Source organism: Macaca thibetana, chromosome 2 (assembly GCF_024542745.1).
Source record: "Macaca thibetana thibetana isolate TM-01 chromosome 2, ASM2454274v1, whole genome shotgun sequence".
NCBI classification, from domain to species: domain Eukaryota; kingdom Metazoa; phylum Chordata; class Mammalia; order Primates; family Cercopithecidae; genus Macaca; species Macaca thibetana.
This window is the reverse complement of record NC_065579.1, coordinates 104,364,805-104,391,041: the sequence shown is the minus strand read 5'-3', so window position 1 is coordinate 104,391,041 and position 26,237 is coordinate 104,364,805. Positions and strand designations below refer to the sequence as shown.

The following is a 26,237-nucleotide window of genomic DNA, read 5'->3' as shown; positions in this document are numbered from 1 at the left end:
AGAGTTGCAAATCTCTCATGCATGGCTCTACTACACAAGCCCTCAGTCATATGTATGAAACTTAAGGAGTCCAAAGCAGCTCTTACATGAAGTGGTGGTTCTTTGTAGCAGACGACCCTAAGGAAAGGAAAAGTACTGACCAGTTCAGTTTGTGAATTCACCAGACCTGTGGCTCCTCTTTCCTGACGATTACTTTTTTTTTTTTTTTTTTTGAGACGGAGTCTCGCTCTGTATCCCGGGCTGGAGTGCAGTGGCCGGATCTCAGCTCACTGCAAGCTCCGCCTCCCAGGTTTACGCCATTCTCCTGCCTCAGCCTCCCGAGTAGCTGGGACTACAGGCGCCCGCCACCTCGCCCGGCTAGTTTTTTGTATTTTTAGTAGAGACGGGGTTTCACGGTGTTTGCCAGGATGGTCTCGATCTCCTGACCTCGTGATCCGCCCATCTCGGCCTCCCAAAGTGCTGGGATTACAGGCTTGAGCCACCGCGCCCGGCCCCTGACGATTACTTTTTATCTCTTTAGTCATTTATTAGCATTTACACCAGATGGGTGAAATTTCAATATGTCACTCTGACGATTCACAATTTCGGGTCAAAGGGACTTGGGAGGTAGTCTGTTCCAGGGATTATCAACGAGGAGCTTTTCAGAGTCCTATCTTTGCAAAGCCTCCACAGAGATGGCTGGGAAAAGTAATGTACCTATTACCAAAAGTAGAGCTTCTCAGTTTTTAGCTAAGTAAAACTTTGAGCTCTGTGTTCAGAGAAAGTCTAAATCTAGTCCCATCATTTGCTCTTGCAACGTCTACTAGAGAAGGGGTGTGAAACAAATTGCTCTGAGAATGTGAGTCCATTTAGGGACTTTATTTGTCCATAATTTGGATCCTTGGTCAGTTCATATAAAAGGGAATACTGCAGGGGAATACCAATGTATGTCAGTTTAACATCCCAAGTATAGATGTTGTGCTGTGGCTCATAACAATATTCACTACATGAAGAAATGGCAGAATTTGACTCACCTATGGTGAAAACTGCACACTGTCAGAGCTGGACAGAACCAGATGAAGTTACAAGGACCAAAGAAGAAAAGGGGCTTATCTGAGGTCCAACGTTAATGACAGAGCTAAGATGAGAAACCCAGCAAGTAATGTCTTAATCCACAACCCTTTCTCTTCCTACTCATCCTCCATATTTGGCACCCTAGCCACAGACATAATGCTTGGCTTGGGCCTACACATGGAAGTTCTTTGAGGGTAGGCATAACCTTAATCCAGAGCAATTCATTCTTGAATTGGACTGTTTTAATGATAGGAACTGGGGCTGATATACGCTGAGGAAGGATTGTACTGCTGCTTCTTCTTTTTTTTCTTTTTTGAGATAGAGTCTTGGTCTGTCACCCAGGGTGGAGTACAGTGGCATGATCTCGGTTCACTACAAACTTTGCCTCCCAGGTTCAAGTGATTCTCCTGCCTCAGCCTCCCAAGTATTTGGGATTACAGGCATGCGCCACCACATCCAGGTAATTTTTGTATTTTTAGTAGAGACAGTTTCACCATGTTGGCCAGGCTGGTCTCAAACTCCTGATCTCAAGTGATCTATCTGCCTCGGCCTCCCAAAGTGCTGGAATTACAGGTGTAAGCCACGACGCCTGGCCTATATAATCTTCTTTATTCCCTATAATCCCCATCAATAATAAGAGTCAACAGTTTTTTTTTGTTGTTTTTTAAGAGACAGAGTCTCGTTCTGTCACCCAGGCTGGGAGGGCAGTGGCACGATTTCGGCTCACTGCAACCTCTGCCTCCCGGGTTCTAGTAATTCTCCTGTCTCAGCCTCCCGAGTGGCTGGGACTATAGGCACACACTACCATGCCTGGCTAATTTTTTGTATTTTAGTACAAAGGGGGTTTCACCATGTTGCCCAGACTGGTCTTGTACTCCTGAGATCAGGCAATACACCCGCCTCGGTCTCCCAAAGTGCTATGATTACAGGCATGAGCCACCAAGCCTGGCCAAGAGTCAACAGTTTGAAAGAGCATAGCTCCTTCTCCTAATACCTTGTGCAGGTCTGACAGCTGCTGGTGTTTGATCAGAACTTCTTTATTGGGAAACTGCCTTCTGCAGAGCAGACAAGCCAGTTTATTCCAGTCAGTGAGTTTGTCTTCTTCATTCTCCTTCTTGGTGAGCTCCTCTCGCTTCTGGGGCTGTGCTATGCGGGGCTGTGGGGGAGGGGTCTGTTCTTCCTCTTCTTCCTCCTCATAGTCACTGTCTCCTCCATATTCACCCAAGAGGCCAATCAGTGGGTTTACCACTTTAGGCTGGAAGGAGAAGGCCAGTGATCAATACCAAATGCAACCTATATTTCAGGGTCCTTTTTTTATTGGATACTGATACGGGCATCTCATTTCTTTGTTCTCTCTCAGTTGGAATAATGAATTGGGTTCAAAATAAACTCACTAGCCATGCTGCTCATTTCCCAGATGGAAGCAACATGGCCAGAGCTTGGCTTTGCTCCTTGCTCACTGAGAATAAACAAGAGAAATTCCTTTAGAAGTGACTCTAGCAACAGAATGTGGGGAGAAAGAAGAGAAAGGAGAATAAGCATAGAAAATAGTAAAAGTTTACAAATTACAAAGAGAAAGAGATAAATACCTCCAAATTACTGTAACTCATGGAGGGAAGAAAAGATGATGTTCATCAAGACTCTAGCAAAGAGGATTTAGGAAGTAAATTAAAAGCAACTGCATTGATAGGCACTTGGGTAGACAGATCCAGCTCCTATGGTAAAGGCAAAGCATGGTTAAGATAGATGCTACAATGAGCTGAATAAATAATGTGGAGCAGGAAAACAGTATCTTATAAAAACTGTTAAATAATGATGCATAGTCATTGGTCTATGATCAATCAAAATAAATAAATAATGCATGGTCACTATTGTTATATACCTGCATTCAATCAGAATCACTGGTGATTAGATTGAGACTACTGCTTGAAGGCATCTAAAAAATGGGCACCAAGGCTGGGCGTGGTGGCTCAAGCCTGTAATCCCAGCACTATGGGAGGCCGAGATGGGCAGATCATGAGGTCAGGAGATCGAGACCATCCTGGCTAACACGGTGAAACCCTGTCTCTACTAAAAAAATATAAAAAACTAGCCCAGCGTGGTGGTGGGCACCTGTAGTCCCAGCTACTCAGGAGGCTGAGGCAGGAGAATGGCATAAACTCGGGAGGCGGAGCTTGCAGTGAGCTGAGATCCGGCCACTGCACTCCAGCCTGGGCGACAAAGCGAGACTCCGTCTCAAAAAAAAAAAAAAAAAAAAAAAAAAAAAGGGCACCAATATTAGCATCATTCACTCTGTCCACGCAGAAACTATAAAAAATGACCACGCATGCACTGCATATCTAAGTGACGCCAAAAGGCAGGAAAGACTGAGGCTGAAAAAACGGGTTTCCTTGGTGATTTAGAGAACTGACAAGAACAAGATGATAAAAAGGGCTAGGCATCTCGTCTGGTAAGAATGGCACAGGATAGAGAGAAACAGGGCAGATAACTGCCTCTGGTTCTCCAGTAATACCCCCATTAGCAGACAGAAAACTTTATATCATGCTTGTACTCAAAAGAAATGGGAATCCTTATTCAGGAGACATAGTGAGGTAAAAGACCAACACCAGAGGAAGGCATCAGCCCTTGCACTTCCTTTCCCACTCAGAACCAGCCCCAGCCCCAGCCCCAGCCCTAGGTCCAGGGGATCAATGTTGGTCTTACTGGAGGGGGACTCTCTTCCTTCTTCACAGTAGGAGGCAGGGGCTTCTTAAAGACGTCTTCTGCGGGGGCCTTCCCTTCACTGGCATTTTCCTGAAACTGACCAAACCAGAGGTAACTCTCACATGATACTCACTCATAATAACTGATAAAGGCTGGGATGGGCACAGTGGCTCAAGCCTATAATCCCAGCACTCTGGGAGGCCAAGGCAGGTGGATCACAAGGTCAGGAGATCAAGACCATCCTGGCTAACATGGTGAAACCCCGTCTCTACTAAAAATACAAAAAATTAGCCAGCATGGTGGCTGATGCCTGTAGTCCCAGCTACTCGGGAGGCTGAGGCAGGAGAATGAACCTGGGAGGCGGAGCTTGCAGTGAGCCGAGATTGTGCCACTGCACTCCAGCCTGGGCGACAGAGCGAGACTCCCTCTCAAAAAAAAAAAAACAAAAAAACTGATAAAGGCCGGGTGCAGTGGCTCACACCTGTAATCCCAGCACTTTGGGAGGCCGAGGCGGGTGGATCACTGAGGTCAGGAGTTCGAGATCAGCCTGGCCAACATAGTGAAACCCCGTCTCTACTAAAAATACAAAAATTACCTGGGTGTGGTGGCACATACCTATAATCCCAGCTATTCAGGAGGCCGAGGCAGGAGAATCGTTTGAACCCGGGAGGTGGAGGTTACAGTGAGCCAATATAGTGGCATTGTACTCCAGCCTGGGTAACAAGAGCAAAACTCCGACTCAGGAAAAAAAAAAAAAAAAAAAAAAAAAAAAAAGAAACCTGATTAAGACTGGGTGCAGTAGCTCACACCTGTAATCCCAGCACTTTGGGAGGCCAGGGTGGGTGGATTACCTGAAGTCAGGAGTTCGAGACCGGACTGGCCAACAATGGTGAAACCCTGTCTCTACTAAAAATACAAAAATTAGCCAGGCGTGGTGGTAGGTGCCTGTCATCCCAGCTACTCAGGAGGTTGAGGCAGGAAAATCGCTTGAACCCAGGAGGCAGAGGTTGCAGTGAGCCAAGATGCCGCCACTGCACTCCAGCCTGGGCAACAGAGCGAGACTTTGTCTCAAAAAACAAAAACAAAACTGATTAAGAGTTAACCCTGTTGAAATCAGGCTGACTTTCCAAACCTCCTAATTCAACATGACGGAAATATCGGTAACATTGCTATAGTGAATTTGAAATAAAGACATCAGTAGGCGCAGTGGCTCATGTCTGTAATCCCAGCACTTTGGGAGGCTAAGGTGGGCGGATCACTTGAGGTCAGGAGTTCAAGGGGAGCCTGGCCAACATGGTGAAACCCTGTTTCTAGTAAAAATACAAATTAGCTGGGTGTGGTGGTGTTGGCCTGTAATCCCAGCTACTTGGGAGGCTGAGGCAGGAGAACTGCTGGAACCTGGGAGACGGAGGTTGCAGTGAGCCGAAATCATGCCACTTCTTTCCAGCCTGGGCGACAGAGAGACACTCTGGCTCAAAAAATTAAAATGAAATGAAATGAAATAAAATAAAATAAAATAAAATAAAATAAAACAGTATGTATTACACGATTACTATATTTCAGATCAGATGAGGCATGTATATATAAACACTGTCTTCTTCAGACTTTACTATGATCCTCCTATGTAAGCTTTAATATCTTAATTTTACAAATGATTAAGAATAGTTTGAAAGAGGCTGAAGCAGAGTCCAAATATTAAACCAGTATGACTCTAAGTTCTTTTTTTTTTTTTTTTGAGACAGAGTCTCGGTTTGTTGCCCAGGCTGGAGTGCAGTGGTGTGATCTCGGCTCACTGCAAGCTCCGCCTCCAGGGTTCATGCCATTCTCCCGCCTCAGCCTCCCGAGTAGCCCGCCACCACGCACGGCTAATTTTTTGTATTTTTAGTAGAGACAGGGTTTCACCATTCACAGGATGGTCTCGATCTCCCGACCTCGTGATCCGCCCGCCTCGGCCTCCCAAAGTGCTGGGATTACAGGCGTGAGCCACCGCGTCTGGCCTGACTGTAAGTTCTTAAACACACACGGCCGGATGCGGTGGCTCAAGCCTGTAATCCCAGCACTTTGGGAGGCCGAGACGGGCGGATCACGAGGTCAGGAGATCGAGACCATCCTGGCTAACACGGTGAAACCCCATCTCTACTAAAAACAATACAAAAAACTAGCCGGGCGTGGTGGCAGGCGCCTGTGGTCCCAGCTACTTGGGAGCCTGAGGCAGGAGAATGGCGTAAACCCGGGAGGTGGAGCTTGCAGTGAGCCGAGATCCAGCCACTGCACTCCGGCCTGGGTGACAGAGTGAGACTCCGTCTCAAAAAATACACACACACACACACACACACACACACACACACTCTCTCTCTCTCTCTCCTCTTTTCTGTATCTCTGAACAACTAACAGTGTTAGAAGGGAAAAAAAAGGCCGGGCACGGTGGCTCATGCCTGTAATCCCAGCACTTTGGTAGGCTGAGGCGGGCCGATCACGAGGTCAGGAGTCCGAGACCAGCCTGACCAACATGGTGAAACCCCATCTCTACTAAAAATACAAAAATTAGCTGGGCATGGTGGCGGTGCCTGATATCCCAGCTACTCAGGAGGCTGAGGCAGGAGAATCCCTTGAGCCCGGGAGGAGGAGGTTGCAGTGAGCCGAGATTGCGCCACTGCACTCCAGCCTCCAGCCTGGGTGACAGAGCAACTCTGTCTCAAAAAAAAAAAAAAAAAAAAAAAAAGGGGGCGGAGGGAAGATGCTATGAATTGAACCACAAGCAAATTCATCCATTTTCACTAATGCATAACTGATATCAAGGTAGGTGTGATCTCAGCTCACTGCAACCTCTGCCTCTCAGGTTCAAGAGATTCTCCTGCCTCAGCCTCCTGAGTAGCTGGGACTACAGGCTTGTGCCACCACATCCAGCTAATTTTTGTCTTTTTAGTAGAGATGAGTGTTTCACCAAATTGGCCAGACTGGTCTCGAACTGCTGACCTAAAGTAATCTGCCTGCCTTGGCCTCTCAAAGTGCTCGGATTGCAGGTGTGAGCCACTGTGCCCTGCCTAATAATTTGATTTTGTAATAGATGTAAAAATGTTCATCATCTCTGATTCTGAAAATGTGCCTTAGGGAGTAATTTAAAAGAAGAAACAGGCCGGGCGCGGTGGCTCAAGCCTGTAATCCCAGCACTTTGGGAGGCCGAGACGGGTGGATCACGAGGTCAGGAGATCGAGACCATCCTGGCTAACACGGTGAAACCCCATCTCTACTAAAAAAGTACAAAAAACCAGCCGGGCGAGGTGGCGGGCGCCTGTAGTCCCAGCTACTCGGGAGGCTGAGGCAGGAGAATGGCGTAAACCTGGGAGGCGGAGCTTGTAGCGAGCTGAGATCTGGCCACTGCACTCCAGCCTGGGCGACAGAGCGAGACTCTGTCTCAAAAAAAAAAAAAAAAAAAAAAAAAAAAAAAGAAGAAACAAAATGCTAAATGTTATATATTATTGACAGTATAAGATTAGAAAGAGGCAAACAAGGTGAGTCTTGACTGTAACTGAAGTACTTTGGGAGACTGAGGCAGGAAGCTTACTTCAGAAGCTCAAGACCAGCCTGGTCAATCTAGCAAGATTCTGTCTCTACAAAAAAGCAAAAATTAGCTGGTCATGGTGGCTCATGCCTGTAGTCCCTGTTACTTGGGAGGGTGAGGTGGGAGGATCGCTAAAGCCCAGGGGTTTGACGTTGCAGTGAGCTATGATCATGCCACTGCACTCCAACCTGGGAGACAGAGGAAGATCTTGTCTCAGAAAAAAAAAAAAAAAAAGAAAGAAAGAAAAAAGAAGGAAAAAGAAAAGATTAGAAAGAAAAGACAAATAATGTAGGAGAGATGAAGAAAATGAAGGTATAGTTATACCGTTAATTTTTACCATGTAGGCATTAAAAATAATAGAGTATACTTATGATAAAAAGTGATTAAACAGTATCTCCTGCTATAATTACAACTATAGAAATGTGTATAAAGTCAAACACTAAAAAAGGAATATAGAAAAGTGAAAATGTGTGGAGCTGAGGTGGTGGGATTTCAGCTGGGACACTTTGTTTTACCATCCACAGTTTTCCCATTTGTAAAAGAGACAGAGTTGGGATATAAGAGGTGAGGGAACTGCCTACACCAGGTAATTTTTACTTGCCTACACCAGGAAAAATACTCATTAACAGAGTTTTGTTTTTGTTTTTTTTGAGACGGAGTTTTGCTCTGTTGCCAGGCTGGAGTGTAGTGGTGCGATCTTGGCTCACTGCAACCTCCGCCTCCAGGGTTCAAGCAATTCTCCTGCCTCAGCCTCCCGAGTAGGGGGGACTACAGGCGTGTACCACCACACCCAGCTACTTTTTGTATTTTTAGTAGAGACAGGGTCTCACCATGTTGACCTGGATGGTTTCGATCTCCTGACCTCGTGATGCGCCTGCCTCGGCCTCCCAAAGTGCTGGGAAAACAGGTGTGAGCCACCACGCCCACCCGGCTGACAGAGTATTTTTGAAGTTCCTTTACACTTGCAAACATAGATATCCTCTGTTCATATCTCCAACATTTTAATAACTATGTGGCAAAAGACAGTAGATTAACAATTCCTCTTACCCTCGTCACTCCTCTGTCTTTTTTCTCTTTGACATCTCTTTTAGACATTTCCTTCTTGCTACTTGACTTTCCTTGACTGGTGGGTTTTTTTTCCTTGATCTCTTCTTCCTCAAGTAATCCAGGATCCTGGGGCACATAGACTTCTTGCTGCGATACAGTTAGAAACAAGGAAGTCTACAGAATGTTTCAGTTTCCCAGCAATTCCAGGTCTAAGGCACACAGTTCCCTTCTAGGGGAAGAAACAACTCTTTTACTTACAAGCCTAAGAAGAGTCCACATCAATCTAAAAACCCACTCCGGGGCCAGGACACATTCAGACCATCCACTGTACACTTTTTCAAGAGCAATACTGTTCTTACCTGTATTGCCAAAAGGCACTGATTTTCCATATAGGCAACAGTTCTGTTTCCATAGATCTAAACTTTTCCACTTTTCATGCAATGAGCATCCACAGAATCCAGGGAATAAAATCCTCAAGTAGCAAATTATGGGAGCTTTTCTCAAAAGCATCATTGACAGGGTAAAAAAAAAAAGAAGTCCCAAACTTACCTGGGTATTGGGGTCATAATAAGTTCCTGCCAAGGGGTCATAATAGTAGCCAGTAGCAGAATCATATATGTAGCAGTCAGACGATGCTAAAGGTAACAAGATCAGAGCCAATGTTAGTCTCTGTCCAATGAAGCCCTTACTGGAGACTCATCAAGAACAACCCAAGAATTAGGGTGACCAACACAAATAGGTGCATCTACAGATGCCTCTCTCTGGATGAGCACCCTCAGTCAACAGTGTATCTTACCAACTGTGATCACACAGATGTCAAGTACTGAGTAGCAAGTCAAGCAAAAAAGAGCAACAGAAATAAAACAAGGGTTACTTACACTGTTGTCCTTGTCGATTTGTATCTGAAGACCAGTCTGAATTTCTGCCACCTCCCCTCCTATCTCGGAAATATTTTTTACCCTATCACAGAAAGGCAAGTTAAAATTACAGAACTATCCAATGATCATTCACCTTAACAGTCATCCACTAAAGAAAATTCAAGGTCACCCTTACAGTCACCTGAGGATTTTAATAGAGCACTCCCCACCTTTTACAGCCTACCTGATAGTAATGCATGTGGTCAGAATGGTCCCCAGTATCATTTCTGCAACAGATAACACAACAATTCTTAAGTCTGCTACCAAATGGCACTCGACGAGTACTTAATCCCACAGTTCCTATTGAGAAATTCTCTGTTCCCTGTTTTGCAGGGAAAGGAACCAACCTAGACAACAAGCAGGTTGGGTGGTCCAGACACTCCTGAAAGAATGAGTAGTAAGACTTTTTTTTTTTGAGACGGAATCTTGCTCTGTCGCCCAGGCTGGAGTGCAGTGGCACGATCTTGGCTCACTGCAAGCTCCACCTCCCAGGTTCACGTCATTCTCCTGCCTCAGCCTCCAGAATAGCTGGGACTACAGGCGCCCACCACCGCGTCCAGCTAATTTTTTTGTTTTTGTGTTTTTAGTAGAGACAGGGTTTCACCATGTTAGCCAGGATGATCTCAATCTCCTGACCTCGTGATCCACCGCACCTGGCCAATGAGCAGTAAGACTCTTACAAAGCCAAGTGGTGGAGCAAAACAGTCATTAAGTGGAAGGTGCTAGAGCAAGATACGCCCCATATTTGTAAGCCTGTTTCTCTGACATGGCCATTTCCAAGTTACCACTCCTGGGTCAAGATGAGTGAAGGAGTAAAGAGAAATTAGATTTCCCAGTCCTATGGAAATATGCACAAGGTCGGGGAAGGAAAAGTCAGGACAGCATTTTCCTAGGATTGCAAGAGGTAAGAATGTATTGAGATCTGTCTGCACATCCAAAACTGTACCATCATTTTTTTGTTAAGAGATGGGGTCTTGCTGTGCTGCCCAGGGTGGAGTACAGTGGTTATTCACAGGCATCATCATTGCACACTATGGCCTAGAACTCCTGGGCTCACATAACCCACCCCCCATCCTCGTCTCAGCCTCCTTAGTAGCTGGGAATACAGGTATGTGCTACCATGCTAGGCCATTTGGGACCCAAAGATATCAGACAGTCAAAAGGGAAAGGACAAAAGTACCTAATATTATTCAAGAAAGAAAACAATTTGAAAGTCAGGACAAGTCAGGCTTCAGAAAGAAACTGTAATAAACACCTATCTGAAGCAGTCCATGTGAGGAGGACATCACGCTTTACTGTCTTTCCAGCCAGGAAAAGGAGTTTCCTCCCAAAAACACAAGTGGGGGCAGCACAAGAGATCCTCACCCTTCTGCCTTACCTTCGTTTTCCAGTGGCCAGGTTTACAGCTACCATCTTCCCATCAATGCTAAACGGTGGATCAAGGTTCTGTAAGATCTTCACCACACGAAGAGCTTCCTATAGAACCAGACACACTTGAACCCAGAGACAGAAAAAGCCAGAACTCAAAGACAGAAAAATTCTCCTTTGAAAGAGAAGTGAACATGGATTTTCCTTCTCAGAGGATAAATTTACTACATTGTATTTGTCAAAATTTTACCAGTAAGAACATACTGGCAGAAACAGGCAACTTTTAATGAAGGACTGATTGAAACAGGAATCAGAATAGATGTCAGTTCTGGTGTAAACTTCAGAAATTCAAATCCTCTTCTTTTAGGGTGCAACTATCATCAATCAGATTTCACTTTACAAAGTCCCTTGTGACTTTTGGGCATGAAAAATCTAAGAAATACCAATGACTTTCATTATCTTCACCTTACTTCCATAGAAAAAGGCCCTGCAACTAAAAATTTAAGCCACAGGAATCTATAAATACTTTGAGGAAAAAGAGGAAATGTTTTATCATCAAATATAAAATCATCTTTGGCTGGATAAAATAAATCAGAAAGTTCACTAAAATCATGAAGGATTCAGTACTCAGATTCCTCACAAGTGAGTAAGTTGGAAACAGTAAATGACACAAGAAAAAAATGAACCCGGAAAATCACACGGGATCCTAACTTTTGAGGGCAGTCACCTCACCTGAGTGAACAATAAACCCAAAGGAGAGAGCAAGAGGGATTATGATATCAGGTAGCACACAAGAATCTTCAAATGATCAAGAAGTCCCTCAAACCTTCTTGAAGGTTCTTTAGCCATCTGTCCCTAGGCCAATCCAACGTGGAGGAAACTCACCGCATGGGAGTCGAGGTCAATAAAGCCATAGGTATGTCCCATAGGGCCTGTTCTGTTCTTGATGATACGGACGTTGGCAGTAGTAAGGCGGACATAGGGCTCCAGCACTTCCACTATCACCTCAGGTGGTGTGGAACGATAGATACGCTTTAGCATGATGGCTGAACCAACCATAAATGGGAGAAGGGCAATAAAAGGAAGAGAAAGATAAATTTTTGAAGTCCCAAGAGTCTGTAATTTTTTACTATAGATGCTACTAGCAAGGCTGGTTCTGTAAAGAAATGCTAAACAAATAAATACTGTATACTTTTCTTCACCAATACTTAGAAATCTAAAATCATGCCTTAGTGCATTCATATAGCAATTTACTATTTGAAGGGCATAGATTCCTTTAAGGGGTATAGTAAGGTCCACAGAAAGCAACGGCCTCTGTCATCAGGCCATGCACAGATCTCTTAGGTACTGGAAAGCAGATAGCTCCTGGACATAACATTGGCCATCTATGCTCCATTGTGATGATCACAGCCTGGTATGTGCCCTGACAAACCACTTACTTTTGCTCTCTCCGTCCTGGCGTGTCTCTCCAGACCATGACTCCTTCTCTCGGTCTCTTCGGAAAGTTGGCCCTTCCCTTCGAGAAGGAGGCAGATACCTTTCTGCTTCTCTCTTTTGATGTCCTAAGCGTGACTCTTGTCCTTCTTCCCTCTTCCTGGGTTCAGGTTCCTTATCAGCTGCTCTTAGGGGCTGGTTGGGCTGTTTTTCCAATGGTGCTGGTATGGATGTTTTCTGAGGCTGAGGGTAGGTTATTAATTCTTGCTTGGCCTCTGTCACTAGCGGAACAGAAAAAAAGAATCTGTAGAAGGCTTTATCCAAAAAAAAAAGAAAAAAAAGAAAAACACCACTACTGTAATTTCTCTTTATCTGCCAGCAAATACTCATACTGGAATGCCTTTTTTTTTGATATGGAGTTTTGCTCTTGTTGCCCAGGCTGAAGTGCAATGGCATGATCTTGGTCACTGCAACCTCTGCTTCCCGGGTTCAAGCGATTCTCCTGCCTCAGCCTCCCGAGTAGCTGGGATTATAGGTGCCCACCACCATGCCTGGGTACTTTTTTGTATTTTTAGTAGAGATGAAGTTTCACCATGTTGGCCAGGCTGGTCTCGAACTCCTGACTTCAGGTGATCCACTTGCCTCGGCCTCCCAGAGTGCTGGGATTATAGGTGTGAGCCAACATGCCTGGCCTGGAATGCTTTTAATATTGTCTCAGAAATATCTAATAAAAAGTCCTCTGACAGTTCCTGACAAAATATTTTTTTTTTTTTTTTTTTTTTTTTTTTGAGACGGAGTCTCGCTCTGTCACCCAGGCTGGAGTGCAGTGGCCGGATCTCAGCTCACTGCAAGCTCCGCCTCCCGGGTTCACGCCATTCTCCCGCCTCAGCCTCCCAAGTAGCTGGGACTACAGGCGCCCGCCACCACGCCCAGCTAGTTTTTTGTATTTTTAGTAGAGACGGGGTTTCACCATGTTAGCCAGGATAGTCTCGATCTCCTGACCTCGTGATCCACCCGCCTCGGCCTCCCAAAGTGCTGGGATTACAGGCTTGAGCCACCGCGCCCGGCAGTTTTTTGTATTTCTTAATAGAGACGGGGTTTCACCGTGTTAGCCAGGATGGTCTCGATCTCCTGACCTCGTGATCCGCCCGTCTCGGCCTCCCAAAGTGCTGGGATTACAGGCTTGAGCCACCGTGCCCGGCCACCTGACAAAATATTTTAAGTGAAGCTAAGATAGGACATGAAATAGTTCACAGAAGAAACTATCCAAGCATTTAAAAAATGTAATCTTACGAAATCTCTGTATCACTTACCCAATATTTAAATATAACAAATCCTTCATGACACCTTGAACCTGACTATTATAATCAATGATAACAACAGATCTGGGGACAAAATTACCAAAGATATGGCCCTTACTTAAGGTTTAGTAGAAACACATATCCCAAACATACTTCTAGAAGCCTTGCTTCTTCCAGTGTTACAGTGCTCAAACAACGACTCAAATCCTGTAAGACCACAGGCCCTTCTCCAGTGAAGCTAGGAACAGACCTTATTTGCACTTAGCTCATTTACATGTAAATAAGCATAATGGGCAGATGTCCTTCAAAATATAAATGACTTATTTCAAATGTCCTACTACAGCAGGATAATTTGTCTTTATAGTTTGTTTTATAATTAGGGGCACATTTTTGTAATTCATTCATTCTTGGATGGTTCACTGGAAGCCATGTGGCTCAAAATGAGGTATTATATGAGAGCAATATATAGATTACATAATAGCATGACAGGTTTCCAGATAAAGCTGTCTCATCTTAGTGGTATGGTGCCCAAAGGTTTTCATAAACTATTCATTTGTTAGAATAGCTATGAAAAAAAATCTTTCTTGTGGGGGGTAAAAAACACAACTTTGCCTATCCTGAAGTGACCCAACAAGCAAAAATCTCAGTTGTTCATCCCCCTTCCCACATTTTGGTTTGGTCTCTAGAACATACAGAGCATTCCCCTAAAGATTTTCAGAACACATGCCTTTCAGTCTTCACCAGATTAAAATCTCCACAAGAGGCCAAAAGCCCACGGAAGAAACTCCTTATAGGCACATTAAATTCTAACCTTGGAACAAATAGAAGGCTACCTGAATCCCTGCACTGAACTATATTTTATGGTCATTCTGTGGCTTTCCTTAAGGGATGACTACAGGACTGTTGTTACAGATCCATGTGTCTGACTCTTCGAAGTTGCCTACCTAAAATTTCTCTAAAGAAATTTATATTAAAGATAAGTGCTTGAGAAGCTGGTAGTTTTATTCCTCAAAATAATAAAATGTGGCCGGGCGCGGTGGCTCAAGCCTGTAATCCCAGCACTTTGGGAGGCCGAGACGGGTGGATCACGAGGTCAGGAGATCGAGACTATCCTGGCTAACACGGTGAAACCCTGTCTCTACTAAAAAATACAAAAAACTAGCCGGGCGAGGTGGCGGGCGCCTGTAGTCCCAGCTACTCGGGAGGCTGAGGCAGGAGAATGGCGTGAACCCGGGAGGCGGAGCTTGCAGTGAGCTGAGATCCGGCCACTGCACTCCAGCCTGGGCGACAGAGCGAGACTCCGTCTCAAAAAAAAAAAAAAAAAAAAAAAATAAAATAAAATAAAATGTTCCCCACATCCTGATTATTTTCTCTTATTTATATTTTTACTGTTATTTTAACAAATGTTTTTCTCTTGAAAATCCTGAAATGCTTACAGAGTGTAAAAGAGAAAACAATAGAGCAAATGATTCCCAGTAACTTCAAAGAAGTGAGAGTGGGAAAAGGTTTGCCATATAGACTGACGTCATACTCTTTTTCAACCTAACATCCTTAATCCTTATACGTATTCCAAATAACAATATACTGACCTCTGCTCAGCTGCCCACTTAGCCACTTTAGACTAGGAGCCCATGACCTTATCTCTTTCCTCTAGTGAAAATAAGATCTGAAATCATTTACTAACAGGTCACGTTAAGTTGGGCATCAAACTGCAATTTTTTTTTTCTCACTCTGTTGCCTAGGCTGGAGTGCAGTGGCGAGATCTCAGCTCACTGCAACCTCTGACTCCTGGGTTCAAGTGATTCTCGTGCCTCAGCCTCCCAAGTGGCTGGGATTCCAAGCATGTGCCACCACACCTGTGGCCAATTTTTGTAATTTTAGTAGAGACGGGGTTTCGGCATGTTTGCCTCGGCCTCCTAAAGTGCTGGGATTACAGGTGTGAGCCACCGTGCCCGGCCCAAAACTTTTAAAAGGCTGGGCATGGTGGCTCATGCCTGTAATCCCAGCACTTTGGGAGGCCAAGGCAGGTGGATCACCTGAAGTCAGGAGCTCAGGACCAGCCTGACCAACATGCGGAAACCTCGTCTCTACTAAAATTACAAAAATTAGCCACAGGTGTGGTGACACATGCTTGGAATCCCAGCCACTTGGGAGGCTGGGGCACAAGAATCACTTGAACCTGGGAGGTGAAGCTTGCAGTGAGCCGAGATGGTGTCACTGCACTCCAGCCTGGGCCACAGTGAGACTCTGTCTCAAAAAAAAAAAAAAAAAAAAAAGGTTTGCAGGCCATGCACCGTGACTCACACCTGTATTCCCAGCACCTTTGGGAGGCCAAGGTGGTTGGGTCACAAGGTCAGGAGTTCGAGGCCAGCCTGACCAACACGGTGAAACCCCGTCTCTACTAAAAATACAAAAAATTTAGCTGGGCTACAGGGCGTGGTGGCACGTGCCTGTAATCCCAGCTACTCAGGAAGCTGAGGCAGGGGAATTGCTTGAACCCAGGAGGCGGACGTTGCAGTGAGCCAAGATTGCACCACTGCACTCCAGTCTGGGCAACAGAGCGACACTCCATATCCAAAAAAAAAAAAAAAGAAAGGTTTGTAGATCAACTTGGATTTAGGGATGATAATTCTTCAAAGCCAAGGAAAACATGAAATTTGTTTTGCTCAATGAACAAGATAAAAACTGCTACCGGCCGGGCGCGGTGGCTCAAGCCTGTAATCCCAGCACTTTGGGAGGCCGAGGCGGGTGGATCACGAGGTCAGGAGATCGAGACCATCCTGGCTAACATGGTGAAACCCCGTCTCTACTAAAAATACAAAAAACTAGCCAGGCGTGGTGGCGGGCGCCTGTCACCAGCTACTCGGAGGCTGAGGCGGGAGAATGGCGTGAACCCGGGAGGCGGAGCTTGCAGTGAGCCGAGATCGCGCCACTGCACTCCAGCCTGGGCGACACAGCGAGACTCCGTCTCAAAAAAAAAAACAAAACAAACAAAAAGAAAAAACTGCTACTACTTTTGCCACTCACCTTCCCTTGGGTTCTTGCAGAATGAACAGGAAGATCGGTGCCCACCAATGCTTGCCTTACACTGTAAGGAAGAAAGAAATAATTCAATTTGACCGAAAACATTTTTTAAAATCTTATGTATATCTAACAAAGTGAAACTTTTCAAAAATTAAACAAACAAGCCATATCCCAGATCCCCTCAAAGCTTAAAAAAAGAATCTGATTATTCCCCACTGATAGAGCTGGCAGACAGGATCTAAAGAGCTACTTTTTGAGAGCTACCTTCTAACAAGGCATCTGGGACTTTGGTGCAGCGCAAATGCCTTTGCCCTGGATAAAGATTCCTATAGGAAATATGCTTTAAAAACTACTGTTAAATGGTTTATAGAATACTACTGTCCCGAAGCCATTTATAGTCTGCACCCAAAACTTGGACCTGAACTGATCGTGAGATCTCCAATCACATTTTGCTAGAACTGAGAAGAATTCAATTATCAACTCCTTTCTCAAACACTGATAATGAGGTACAAGGTAGGAGGAAGAGATACAGATAGTGTCTCTGGCAGCTATCTAAAAGACATTGAAAGGGAACATTCACTAGCCCAGAATAAGGGAAGATACTTTTTTTTTTTGAGACGGAGTCTCACTCTGTTGCCCAAGCTGGACTGCAGGGAGGAGATATTTTTAATGTGAATATAATTATTCTTGTCTGAACTTGTGAACAAAATGTCAAACACACTGCCCAACCCTGAAATCCCTCAACTTTTGCCAGCTTCCAAATGCCATGGGGGCAGAAACTTGGTTTGCAGGATATCAAAGAGTAAGAACTATAAAGAGGATTTATATATAAAATTTATATCAAAAACTATATATAGTATTTGAGGAGGGCCTTATAGGGCGAGTAAAGGTCTGCCAGATGGAGTTGAGAAAACAGTAACAATAGCAGCAGTGGCTAATTCTTTTCTTTTTTCTTTTGAGACGGAGTTTTGCTCTTGTTGCCCAGGCTGGAGTGCAACAGCATGATATCGACTCACCACAACCTCCACCTCCTGGGTTCAAGAGATTCTCCTGCCTCAGCCTCCCGAGTAGCCAGGATTACAGGCGTGTGCCACCACACCCAGCTAATTTTATATTTTTCAGTAGAGACCAGGTTTCTCCATGTTGGTCAGGCTGGTCTTGAACTCCCTACCTCAAGCGATCCGCCCGCCTCGGCCTCCCAAATTGCTGGGATTATAGGTGTGAGCCACTGTGCCCAGCTGGCTAATTCTTAAATAGTACATACCGTGTATCTGGCCTACGTATATGTCATCACTTATTGATCCGGACAACCCCAATAAACTCCATGAAATGGGTACTCCTATCTCCTCATTTTGTAGATGAGGAAACTGAGTCCTAGAGAGGTTAACTCACTTGAGTAAGATCACTATAGTCAGTTATTTCATTGTTCCCTTCCCTATAAACAGATTATACACATGCATGCACACACACACACCCCTGCTCACTGCCAAGTGGCTGTCATGCCTCCCCACAGGGGGAGTATACTTCCTCTCTCCATTGTCACCCTTGGTCATGTGCCTTCCTTGCTTTCACCAATAAAACATGAGTGAACATGACCTACACTAGGTCTAAGAGAAGGCTTAGCAGCCACTGCTTGTGTGAATGAACCTCTCTCTCCCTTAGCCAGAAGGACACTGCCTCATATTGAGACTGTTTCTTCTGTCTGGGTCCTGGGATGAGAAGCCACGTGGAACAGAACTGTAGCAAACAACCCATAGTCCCTGACATGTAATGTGAATGAAGAATATGCTTGTTATTTTAATTCACTGGGATTTGAGAGCTGTTACTACAGGAGAGCTGCTGTAGTAACTGGTGCTATTCGTAAACATATAGATCAACATAATAAAACTGAGAATCTAGGAATAAACCTATAGATTATGGTCAACTGATTTCTAACAATGGGGAAAGTGCCAATGGGGAAAGAATAGTCTCTTCAACAAATGGTGCTGGGACAACTGAGTATCTACATGCCAACAAATAAAGCATGTGACACTTCAGCTAGTGAGTGGCACAGTGAGTGAGTGGCACAGTTGGGATCCTGATCTTAGTAGGTATAATTTAAATACCATAAAACAGGCCTGGCATGATGGCTCATGCCAGTAATCCCAGTACTTTGGGAGGCCAAGGCAGTTGGATCATTTGAGGCCAGGAGTTCAAGACCAGCCTGGTCAACATGGAGAAACCCCATCTCTATTAAAAATACCAAAATTAGCCAGGTATGGTGGCACACGCCTGTAATCCCAGCTACTCGGGAGGCTGAGGCAGGAGAATCGCTTGAACCTGGGAGGTGGAGGTTGTAGTGAGCCAAGATTGTGCCACTGCAGTCCACTGCAGTCCAGCCTGGGTGACAAAGACTCTGTCTTAAAAACAAAAACAAACCCCATAAAACTTACCTATTTTATGTGTACAATTCAATGATTTTTAGTAAATGTGTAGTGAACAATCCCCACAATCTAATTCTGAAACATTTTCATCACCCCCAAAAGAAATCTAGTGGAGTTACCTACCCCCATTCTTACCCTTAGGGACATGGAATTGTGCAATGTATGGTATTCTGTGTCTGGCATAGTGTTTTCAAGGTTCATCTAGGTTGTAACATGCATCAGTACTTTATTCCTTTTCATTGTCAAATAGCATTTCATTGAATGGATATGCCAACTTTGTTCATCCATCCGTCAGCCAACGGACATTTTGGTTATTTCCATTTTTTGGCTATTATGAATAATATTACCTATTTAAATAGGTACATAATAAAATTAAACATTGTCTTTTTTTTTTGAGATGAAGTTTCACTCTTGTTGCCCAGGCTGGAGTGCAATGGTGCAATTTCGGCTCACTGCAACCTCTGCCTCCCAGGCAGATTCTCCTGTCTTAGCCTCCTGAGTAGCTGGGATTACAGGCATGTGCCACCATGCCCAGCTAATTTGGTACTTTTAATGGAGATGGGGTTTCTCCATGTTGGTCAGGCTGATCTCCAACTCCCGACCTCAGATGATCCACCTGCCTCGGTCTCCCAAAATGCTGAGATTACAGGTGTGAGCCACCGCGCCCGGTTAAAAAAAATTTTTTTTGAGACAAGGTCTTGCTGTGTCACCCAGGCTGCAGTACTGAAGTACAGTGGCACTATCATGGCTCATTGCTGCCTCAACCTCCTGGTCTCAGGTGATCCTCCCACCTCAGCCTGCGTAGTAGCTGGCACTATAGGCATGCACCACCACACCCAGTTAATTTTTGTATTCTTTGTAGAGATGGGGTTTTGCCATGTTGCCTAGGCTGGTCTCGAACTCCTGGGCTCAAGTGATCTGCCACGTCAGCCTCCCAAAGTGTTGGGATTACAGCCAGGAGCCATACCTGGCTGACCTTATCTCTCTCTCTCTCTTTTTTTTAAAGAAATGATACTCTCAAGAAAGTGAAACATAACACACAGAAAACATAACACATAGAAAATATTTACGAATTATATATCTGACAAGGGATTAATATCCAGCAAATATAAAGTACTCTTACAACTCAACAACAAAAAGACATGCAAATCAATTCCAAAGGGCAAAGGACTTGGTTGAACATTTCTCCAAAGAAGATATACAAATGGCCAACAAACACATGAAAAAAGACTCTCAAAGTCAGTAGTGAAATGCAAATCAAAACCACAATGAGATATTGTTTCATACCCATTAGGATGCTATTATCAAAAAAAAGGGAAAAGAACAAACGTTAGCAAGCAGGTAGAGAAATGAAGCCCTTATATATTGCTGATAGGAATATAAAATGGTACAGCTATGGTCTATGAAAGTTTGCTAATAATAATAATAATACAATAAACACAGTTTGGTGGTTCCTCAAAGAGTTAAATATAAAAGTACCATATGATCCCAGCAATTCCACTCCTGGATACATACCCCCAAATAACTGAAAACAGCTGTTCAAACAAAAACTAGCACACAAAGGTTCCATTATTCACCAGTCAGGGCAGAAACAACCCAAATGTCCATCAACTGAGCAATGGATGAAAAAAATGTGATATATTCATATTATTTAGCCACAAAAAGAAATGAGGTACTGATAAATACTGCAACATACATGAACTCTGAAAACATGCTAGGTGAAAGGCCAACACAAAAGTTTACATATTTTGATTCCACTTATATGAAATACCCAGACTAGGCAAATCCATGGAGTCTGGCAAATCCATGGAGATAGAAAAAAGATTAATGGTTCCTGGGGACTAGGGGAAGACAAAGTGGCAAGTGACTGATTAATGATATGAGGTTTCCTTTTGGGGGTTTAAAAAAGGTCTGAGGCTAGATATGGTGGCTCACACCCGTAATCCCAGAACTTCGAGAGGCCAAAGTGAGAGGATCGTTTGAGTACAGGAGGTCAAGGCTGCAGTGAGCCATGATCACATCACTGTACTCCAGCTTGAGAAACAGAGTGAGATCCTATCTCAAAAAAAAAGAAAACAGAAAAAAGAAATTCTGGAATTAAGCTGAACATGATGGCACCCGTAGTCCCAGCTATTTGGGAGGTTGACGTGGGAGGATGACTTGAGCCAGGGACTATGAGACCAGCCTGGGCAACAGTGAGATCCCATCTCTAATTTAAAAAAAAAAAAAAGTTCTAGTAAGTAGATAGTGTTGATAGCTGCACAACATTGTGAAGGTACTTAATGTCACTGAATTAATACTTCAAAATGGTTACAATGGCAAATATAATGCTACATGTATTTTATCTCAATAAAAGGAAAGGAAATATCTTCCTAAAATGACAACCTAAGGGAGTATATCCATGGAATATGAGTACTTTGGCTAATGACAATCATAGCTATTCAAGTTGTATTCTACTAACACGAATGTTAAGCTAACGTCTTTACTAAATTTATTCAAGTACTGTAACATTTTTAGTGTGTCAGGGCTCAGAAACTTTACACATTTTTCATAATTATTTTTGACACTAAGTAGTAGCAATGAAAACAAATTATATTTTCATGCTCACTGCAATCAAACTGGACCTTTAAAGAGCATAGCCGGCTGGGTGCAGTGGTTCACGTCTGTAATCTCAACACTTTGGGAGGCCGAGGTGGATGGATAATGAGGTCAGGAGTTCAAGACCAGTCTGGCCAAGATGGTGAAACCCCATCTCTACTAAAAACTACAAAAAAATTAGCTGGGCATGGTGGCAGGCGCCTGTAATCCTAGTTACTCGGGAGGCTGAGGCAGGAGAATCGTTCGAACCCAGGCAGCAGAGGTTGCAGTGAGCTGAGATCGCGCCATTGCACTCCAGCCTGGGTGACAGAGCGAGATTCTGTCTGAAAATAAATAAATAAATAAATAAATAAATAAATAAATAAATAGGCCAGGTGTGGTGGCTCATGTCTATAATCCCAGCGGTTTGGGAGGCCGAGGCAGGTGGATCACTTGAGGTCAGAAGTTCAAGACCAGCCTGGCCAACATGGTGAAACCCCATCTCTACTAAAAATACAAAAATTAGCCAGGCGAGGTGGCACATGTCTGAAATCCCAGCTACTTGGGAGGCTGAGGCAGGAGAATCGCTGAAACCCAGGAGCCGGAGATGGTAGTGAGCGGATATCGCGCCATTGCACTCTAGCCTGGGCAACAGAGCAAGACTCTTGTTTCAAAAAAAAAAAAGAGTATAGCCTAAAATTTTAAATATCCCACTCTAAGAGAATATGGAGTTTAATAGAGGTAAAATGCCTTGGTGTCTGAAGTTCTATATCCTTGGAAACCTAAGAATATCCAAAAAATGTACAACTCTTAAAGAACTAGTCTCTCCAAACCTACTTTTCCAAACAAGAATTCCTTTATGACCACCTCTAGGAGAGGTGAGAAGATATTATATGTCAAGGAACTGTTATGTTTATAACTGATAGAAATAATGGCACATGTCCTTGGGAAAGTGTCTCCAACTGCAGGTCCAGAACCCTCTATGGCCACATGTAGCAGCCAGGAAGGAGAAATTATGAATGACCTTGTCTTGACCTCCTCCTGTTCAACTGAAGTGACCTGAGGAAGAAGAGCTTTGTCCTTGGGAATGCATGTCAGCAGGCAGCCTTCCTAGAGATATGGAGGAGCTGTTATTCCAGGTGCTTACTTCTAAAGAAAGGGATTCTTGGTACTTACTCGTTTGCAGTACCAAAAATCCAGGCTTGGTACATACTCGAGGGTAACTTCTTTGTCCTGGATCATTAGAGTTCCCTGTAAAGACAAAGACAGAAGCCATCAACATCAACCCTTGGAGAAATAGACAGAGACAGAAAGGCACAGAGAGCCTTTCCAATCCCCAAGCTGAAACATTTTATAAAGAGTGAGCTTAATTCACTGGCAAAGGAAATCGCTGTTTTAAGCCACAGACCTGGGGCAGTGTTGCAGAGCAAGCTTTAGCTTAGGAAATGGGAGTGTGAGAAGGTAAAATCAGTCTTCGGCCTTGGTTCCTGTAGGTTAGGGTGCTGTCCTTGGACGGGCTATGCCCAGTCTACCTGTCCAGAGGTCACGTAATGCGCTCTCTTGAGTAAAGGCCCCCACCTAGCTCAGGAGCTAGCACACTATCAAGAAGTAAACTCTTCCTTCTGCACAGAGGCAGAGGAGCCCTCTTCTTTTCCACAGCTATCTCACATCTCCTTGGAAAGGGAGTAAGGGCTATAACTTTAGTGCCCGAAAATTTTCTTTGAAACACTGGCTGTATGGCAAAAGCACCAGGACAAAGACATACAACATTGAAGACAGGAAGAAAGGAGGAAGGTGAAAGCTTCACAGCAAGTTACATCCTTACAGCAGGAAACTGAATGGTTGGTGGGAGCAACAGCGGCGGCGGCGGTATCACTCTGGCTTGGAGCCTATAGAGTGAGCTAGCCCTGAGATCTGAGGAGCAACCATTGGCAAGTAAGCCTTTGGGAAAGTCTGGCACAGGAACAGGTGGGAAAAGGGGCTCAATAAGCCTGTTAAAGAGCTCCCTTGCCTCTCCATTTTGGACAAGTCAGGAATTCTATTTCACATTAAAATAAAGTTTTGTTTAATAAACACTAGCCAGCAGATATGTGTTGGAGAAGGGGAAAAAAAATTTCTGCCTACTAACAAGGGACCCTCACCCACACTTGAAAGTGAACTAACCGAGAATGCGACTCTGGAACTAGCCCCTGCGCTGTGTTCATTCTCCGCCCTCTAGGGTCCTCTGTGTTTCCTCAGACAGGGCTCTGAGTTATACAAGCCATTTCTTTGCAATTGGACCTCAGTTTCTTGCTTGAATCCATACATCTGTCAAATAATGCTTTACCTCTCTGCTTTTCACATCAAAAAAGTCAAGAGAAATACACAGGATAAAATTATTTTCTTGTCAAAACCAAGGAAAATTGCCCATCTACCTAGGTCTTAGCATCTGGTCTGAGAAACTATTCCCTGGCTTGTTCTCAAGGCTAAGGACAATGATAATAAAAATTGCTAACATTTATTAAGCACTTACTCAGAGCCAGAAACTGCTAAGTACATTATTTTATTTAATTCCCTAAATGATCCGATGAAATAACATTATCTCCCCTTTACAGATTAGGACCTATGTTCATAGAGGTGGGGTCACCCAGGTGGTGAAGGGCAGAGCTGGACTTACATCTGGGCTGTAGAGAAGGGATCTCCTGCTTCATTTTTCTTTTTCCTTTTTTTTTTTTGACTGAGGGATCTCCTGTTTCATTCACCAGCTTCTGCTCAGTAATAGGGACAGGTAATCTGGCCTTAGGGACCAATCAGAAAAGAGACAGGCTCTGTATGCAGGGAAGGATCTGGGAAGGACCACTCTACCAAGCTCTACCAACGCAGGAAGTTCGTCAAGATGAAGCACCCCCTCTTATTGTTTTTTTTTTTTTTTTTGAGACAGAGTTTCGCTCTTGTTGCCCAGGCTGGAGTGCAATGGCGTGATCTTGGCTCAATGCAACCTCCGCCTCCCAGGTTCAAGCAATGCTCCTGCCTCAGCCTCCAGAATAGCTGGGATTACAGACATGCGCCATCACGCCTGGCTAATTTTGTATTTTTAGTGGAGATGGGGTTTCTCCATGTTGGTCAGGCTGGTCTCGAAATTCCCAACCTTAGGTGATCTGCCCACCTCGGCCTCCCAAAGTGCTGGGATTACAGGCGTGAGCCACTGCGCTCAGTCGTCTTTTTTTTTTTTGAGACAGTCTCACTCTGTGACTCAGGCTGGAATACAGTGGCGCAATCTCGGCTCACCACAACCTCTGCCTTCTGGCTTCAAGCAATTCTCCTGCTTCAGCCTCCCGAGCCCCATGCCCGGCTAATTTTCGTATTTTTAGTAGAGATGGGGTTTCACTATGTTGGTCAGGCTGGTCTCGAACTCCTGACCTTGTGATCTGCCTGCTTCAGCCTCCCAGTGCTGGGATTACAGACGTGAACCACCGTGTCTGACCTAAAATGAACCCTTCTAAGCCCAGAGACAGTATATAACATCTTTAAGAGAATGGACTGTGGGCTGGGTTCCCTAAATTTGAATCCTGCCTCTACTCAATGATCTTCGGCAAGGTCCTTAACTTCTTTGTGCTTCCATTTCCTCATCTGTAAAGTAGGGACAACAGTACCTACTTCTTAGGGTGGTTGTGAAGATTAAGTAAATTCGTACATGTAAAGAGCTTAGCATACAATATAGTGAGGACTCAAGAAATGTTGATCATTATAAGCCCTAGGAACCAAAAAAGACCAGCATCAGCAGGTGGGAGTCAAATAGCCACTCATTTCACCTTGCTTGCTTGCTAGGTATGACAATTTCACCACCCATTTTAATCTCCTGAAAGACTAAGCTTTCATAGAGAATGGTCACTACACATCAGAAACTGTATCTTTGCAACAGTACTTTGTGTTGTCAAATTACTGGTCCAGATCTTACAGTCTACTTAATCTTGCTGGCCTTTTATTTATTTTCAGCACCAAACAGTATCTGGTACCAAAAAGGAGCTTAGTAAGCTCTTGCTGAATGAATGAAAGACTGAATAGAGCCAACTATCGCTGGAGGACCTGGTGCTTAGTACACAGTGGCTCTGGAGGGAGATTTTGTTGTTAGAGCATACATCTATATACCCAATCCATAAAACATGTGGGTTGTCATTTGAACAGTGAACCAAAACAAGGCACTACTGTCAATTTCAGTCACCTGCAAATTTTGATTTCACCAGCTGGAGGCATTAATGGATTCAGGTATTTCTAAGGCACTTTATACTTCTCAGACAACAAAAATCTTCCAGTAGCTGTGGATGACATTTTGTTGAGGGTAGGGAACTCCCCTTGCCAGGAGTCTCCATCAGCATGTGAACTTTGAGATAACTTTTACCTCATGTGTTAAAAAAGCAATGATTTCTTATTCCCACAGTATCATCTATAACTCAGGCAGTACTTTTTCTCAACCTGCACATAGTTAGACGTAAGTGGACAGTGACCACTGCTAAAGAATGTTAAATGGTTTTAATATCACTGTTGAAGCATAGCCAGTTGTTTCTTTTTCTCTCTTAAAAAAATTATTATTATTTTTCCAAAACCAAAAAGGGTCAATATAGCCAATTGCTTAATAAGAATAGGTAGTCATAGGACAAACCTGTAGGAGAACAATTTACCTATGATTTGATTCCCCAGCTGCTATCATACGCAGGCAACCCAGATATACCAAGCACAGGTATGACACACATACACTGCACCCCTCCCCATTGCTGCCTTTCTCTGGATTTCAGAAAACAGAGACCTGTCAGTGTCTCCTAAGGAAGTAACCTGTAGGGAGTTAGATTAA

The 26,237-nt window shown here is 44.2% G+C and overlaps 1 protein-coding gene across 8 annotated transcripts in view; it reads right to left on the bottom strand.

Moving 5' to 3' along the window:
• Window positions 1–26,237, bottom strand: part of RBM6 (RNA binding motif protein 6) — a 127,756-nt gene that overhangs the window by 8,870 nt on the left and 92,649 nt on the right. For 6 of the 8 annotated variants that reach the window (XM_050780738.1, XM_050780736.1, XM_050780737.1 and 3 more), the window contains 11 exons: window positions 22,586–22,660; window positions 16,413–16,473; window positions 12,090–12,365; window positions 11,536–11,696; window positions 10,661–10,758; window positions 9,467–9,509; window positions 9,244–9,325; window positions 8,915–9,000; window positions 8,366–8,512; window positions 3,757–3,852; window positions 2,048–2,308 (listed from right to left, as the gene is read on the bottom strand). In XM_050780738.1, coding sequence (XP_050636695.1) covers window positions 2,048–2,308; window positions 3,757–3,852; window positions 8,366–8,512; window positions 8,915–9,000; window positions 9,244–9,325; window positions 9,467–9,509; window positions 10,661–10,758; window positions 11,536–11,696; window positions 12,090–12,365; window positions 16,413–16,473; window positions 22,586–22,660 — 1,386 coding nt within the window. Of the gene's footprint in view, window positions 1–2,047; window positions 2,309–3,756; window positions 3,853–8,365; window positions 8,513–8,914; window positions 9,001–9,243; window positions 9,326–9,466; window positions 9,510–10,660; window positions 10,759–11,535; window positions 11,697–12,089; window positions 12,366–16,412; window positions 16,474–22,585; window positions 22,661–23,572; window positions 23,740–26,237 lie in introns of those variants that run through there. The other 2 variants (XM_050780742.1, XM_050780739.1) reach the window with 2 other exon arrangements.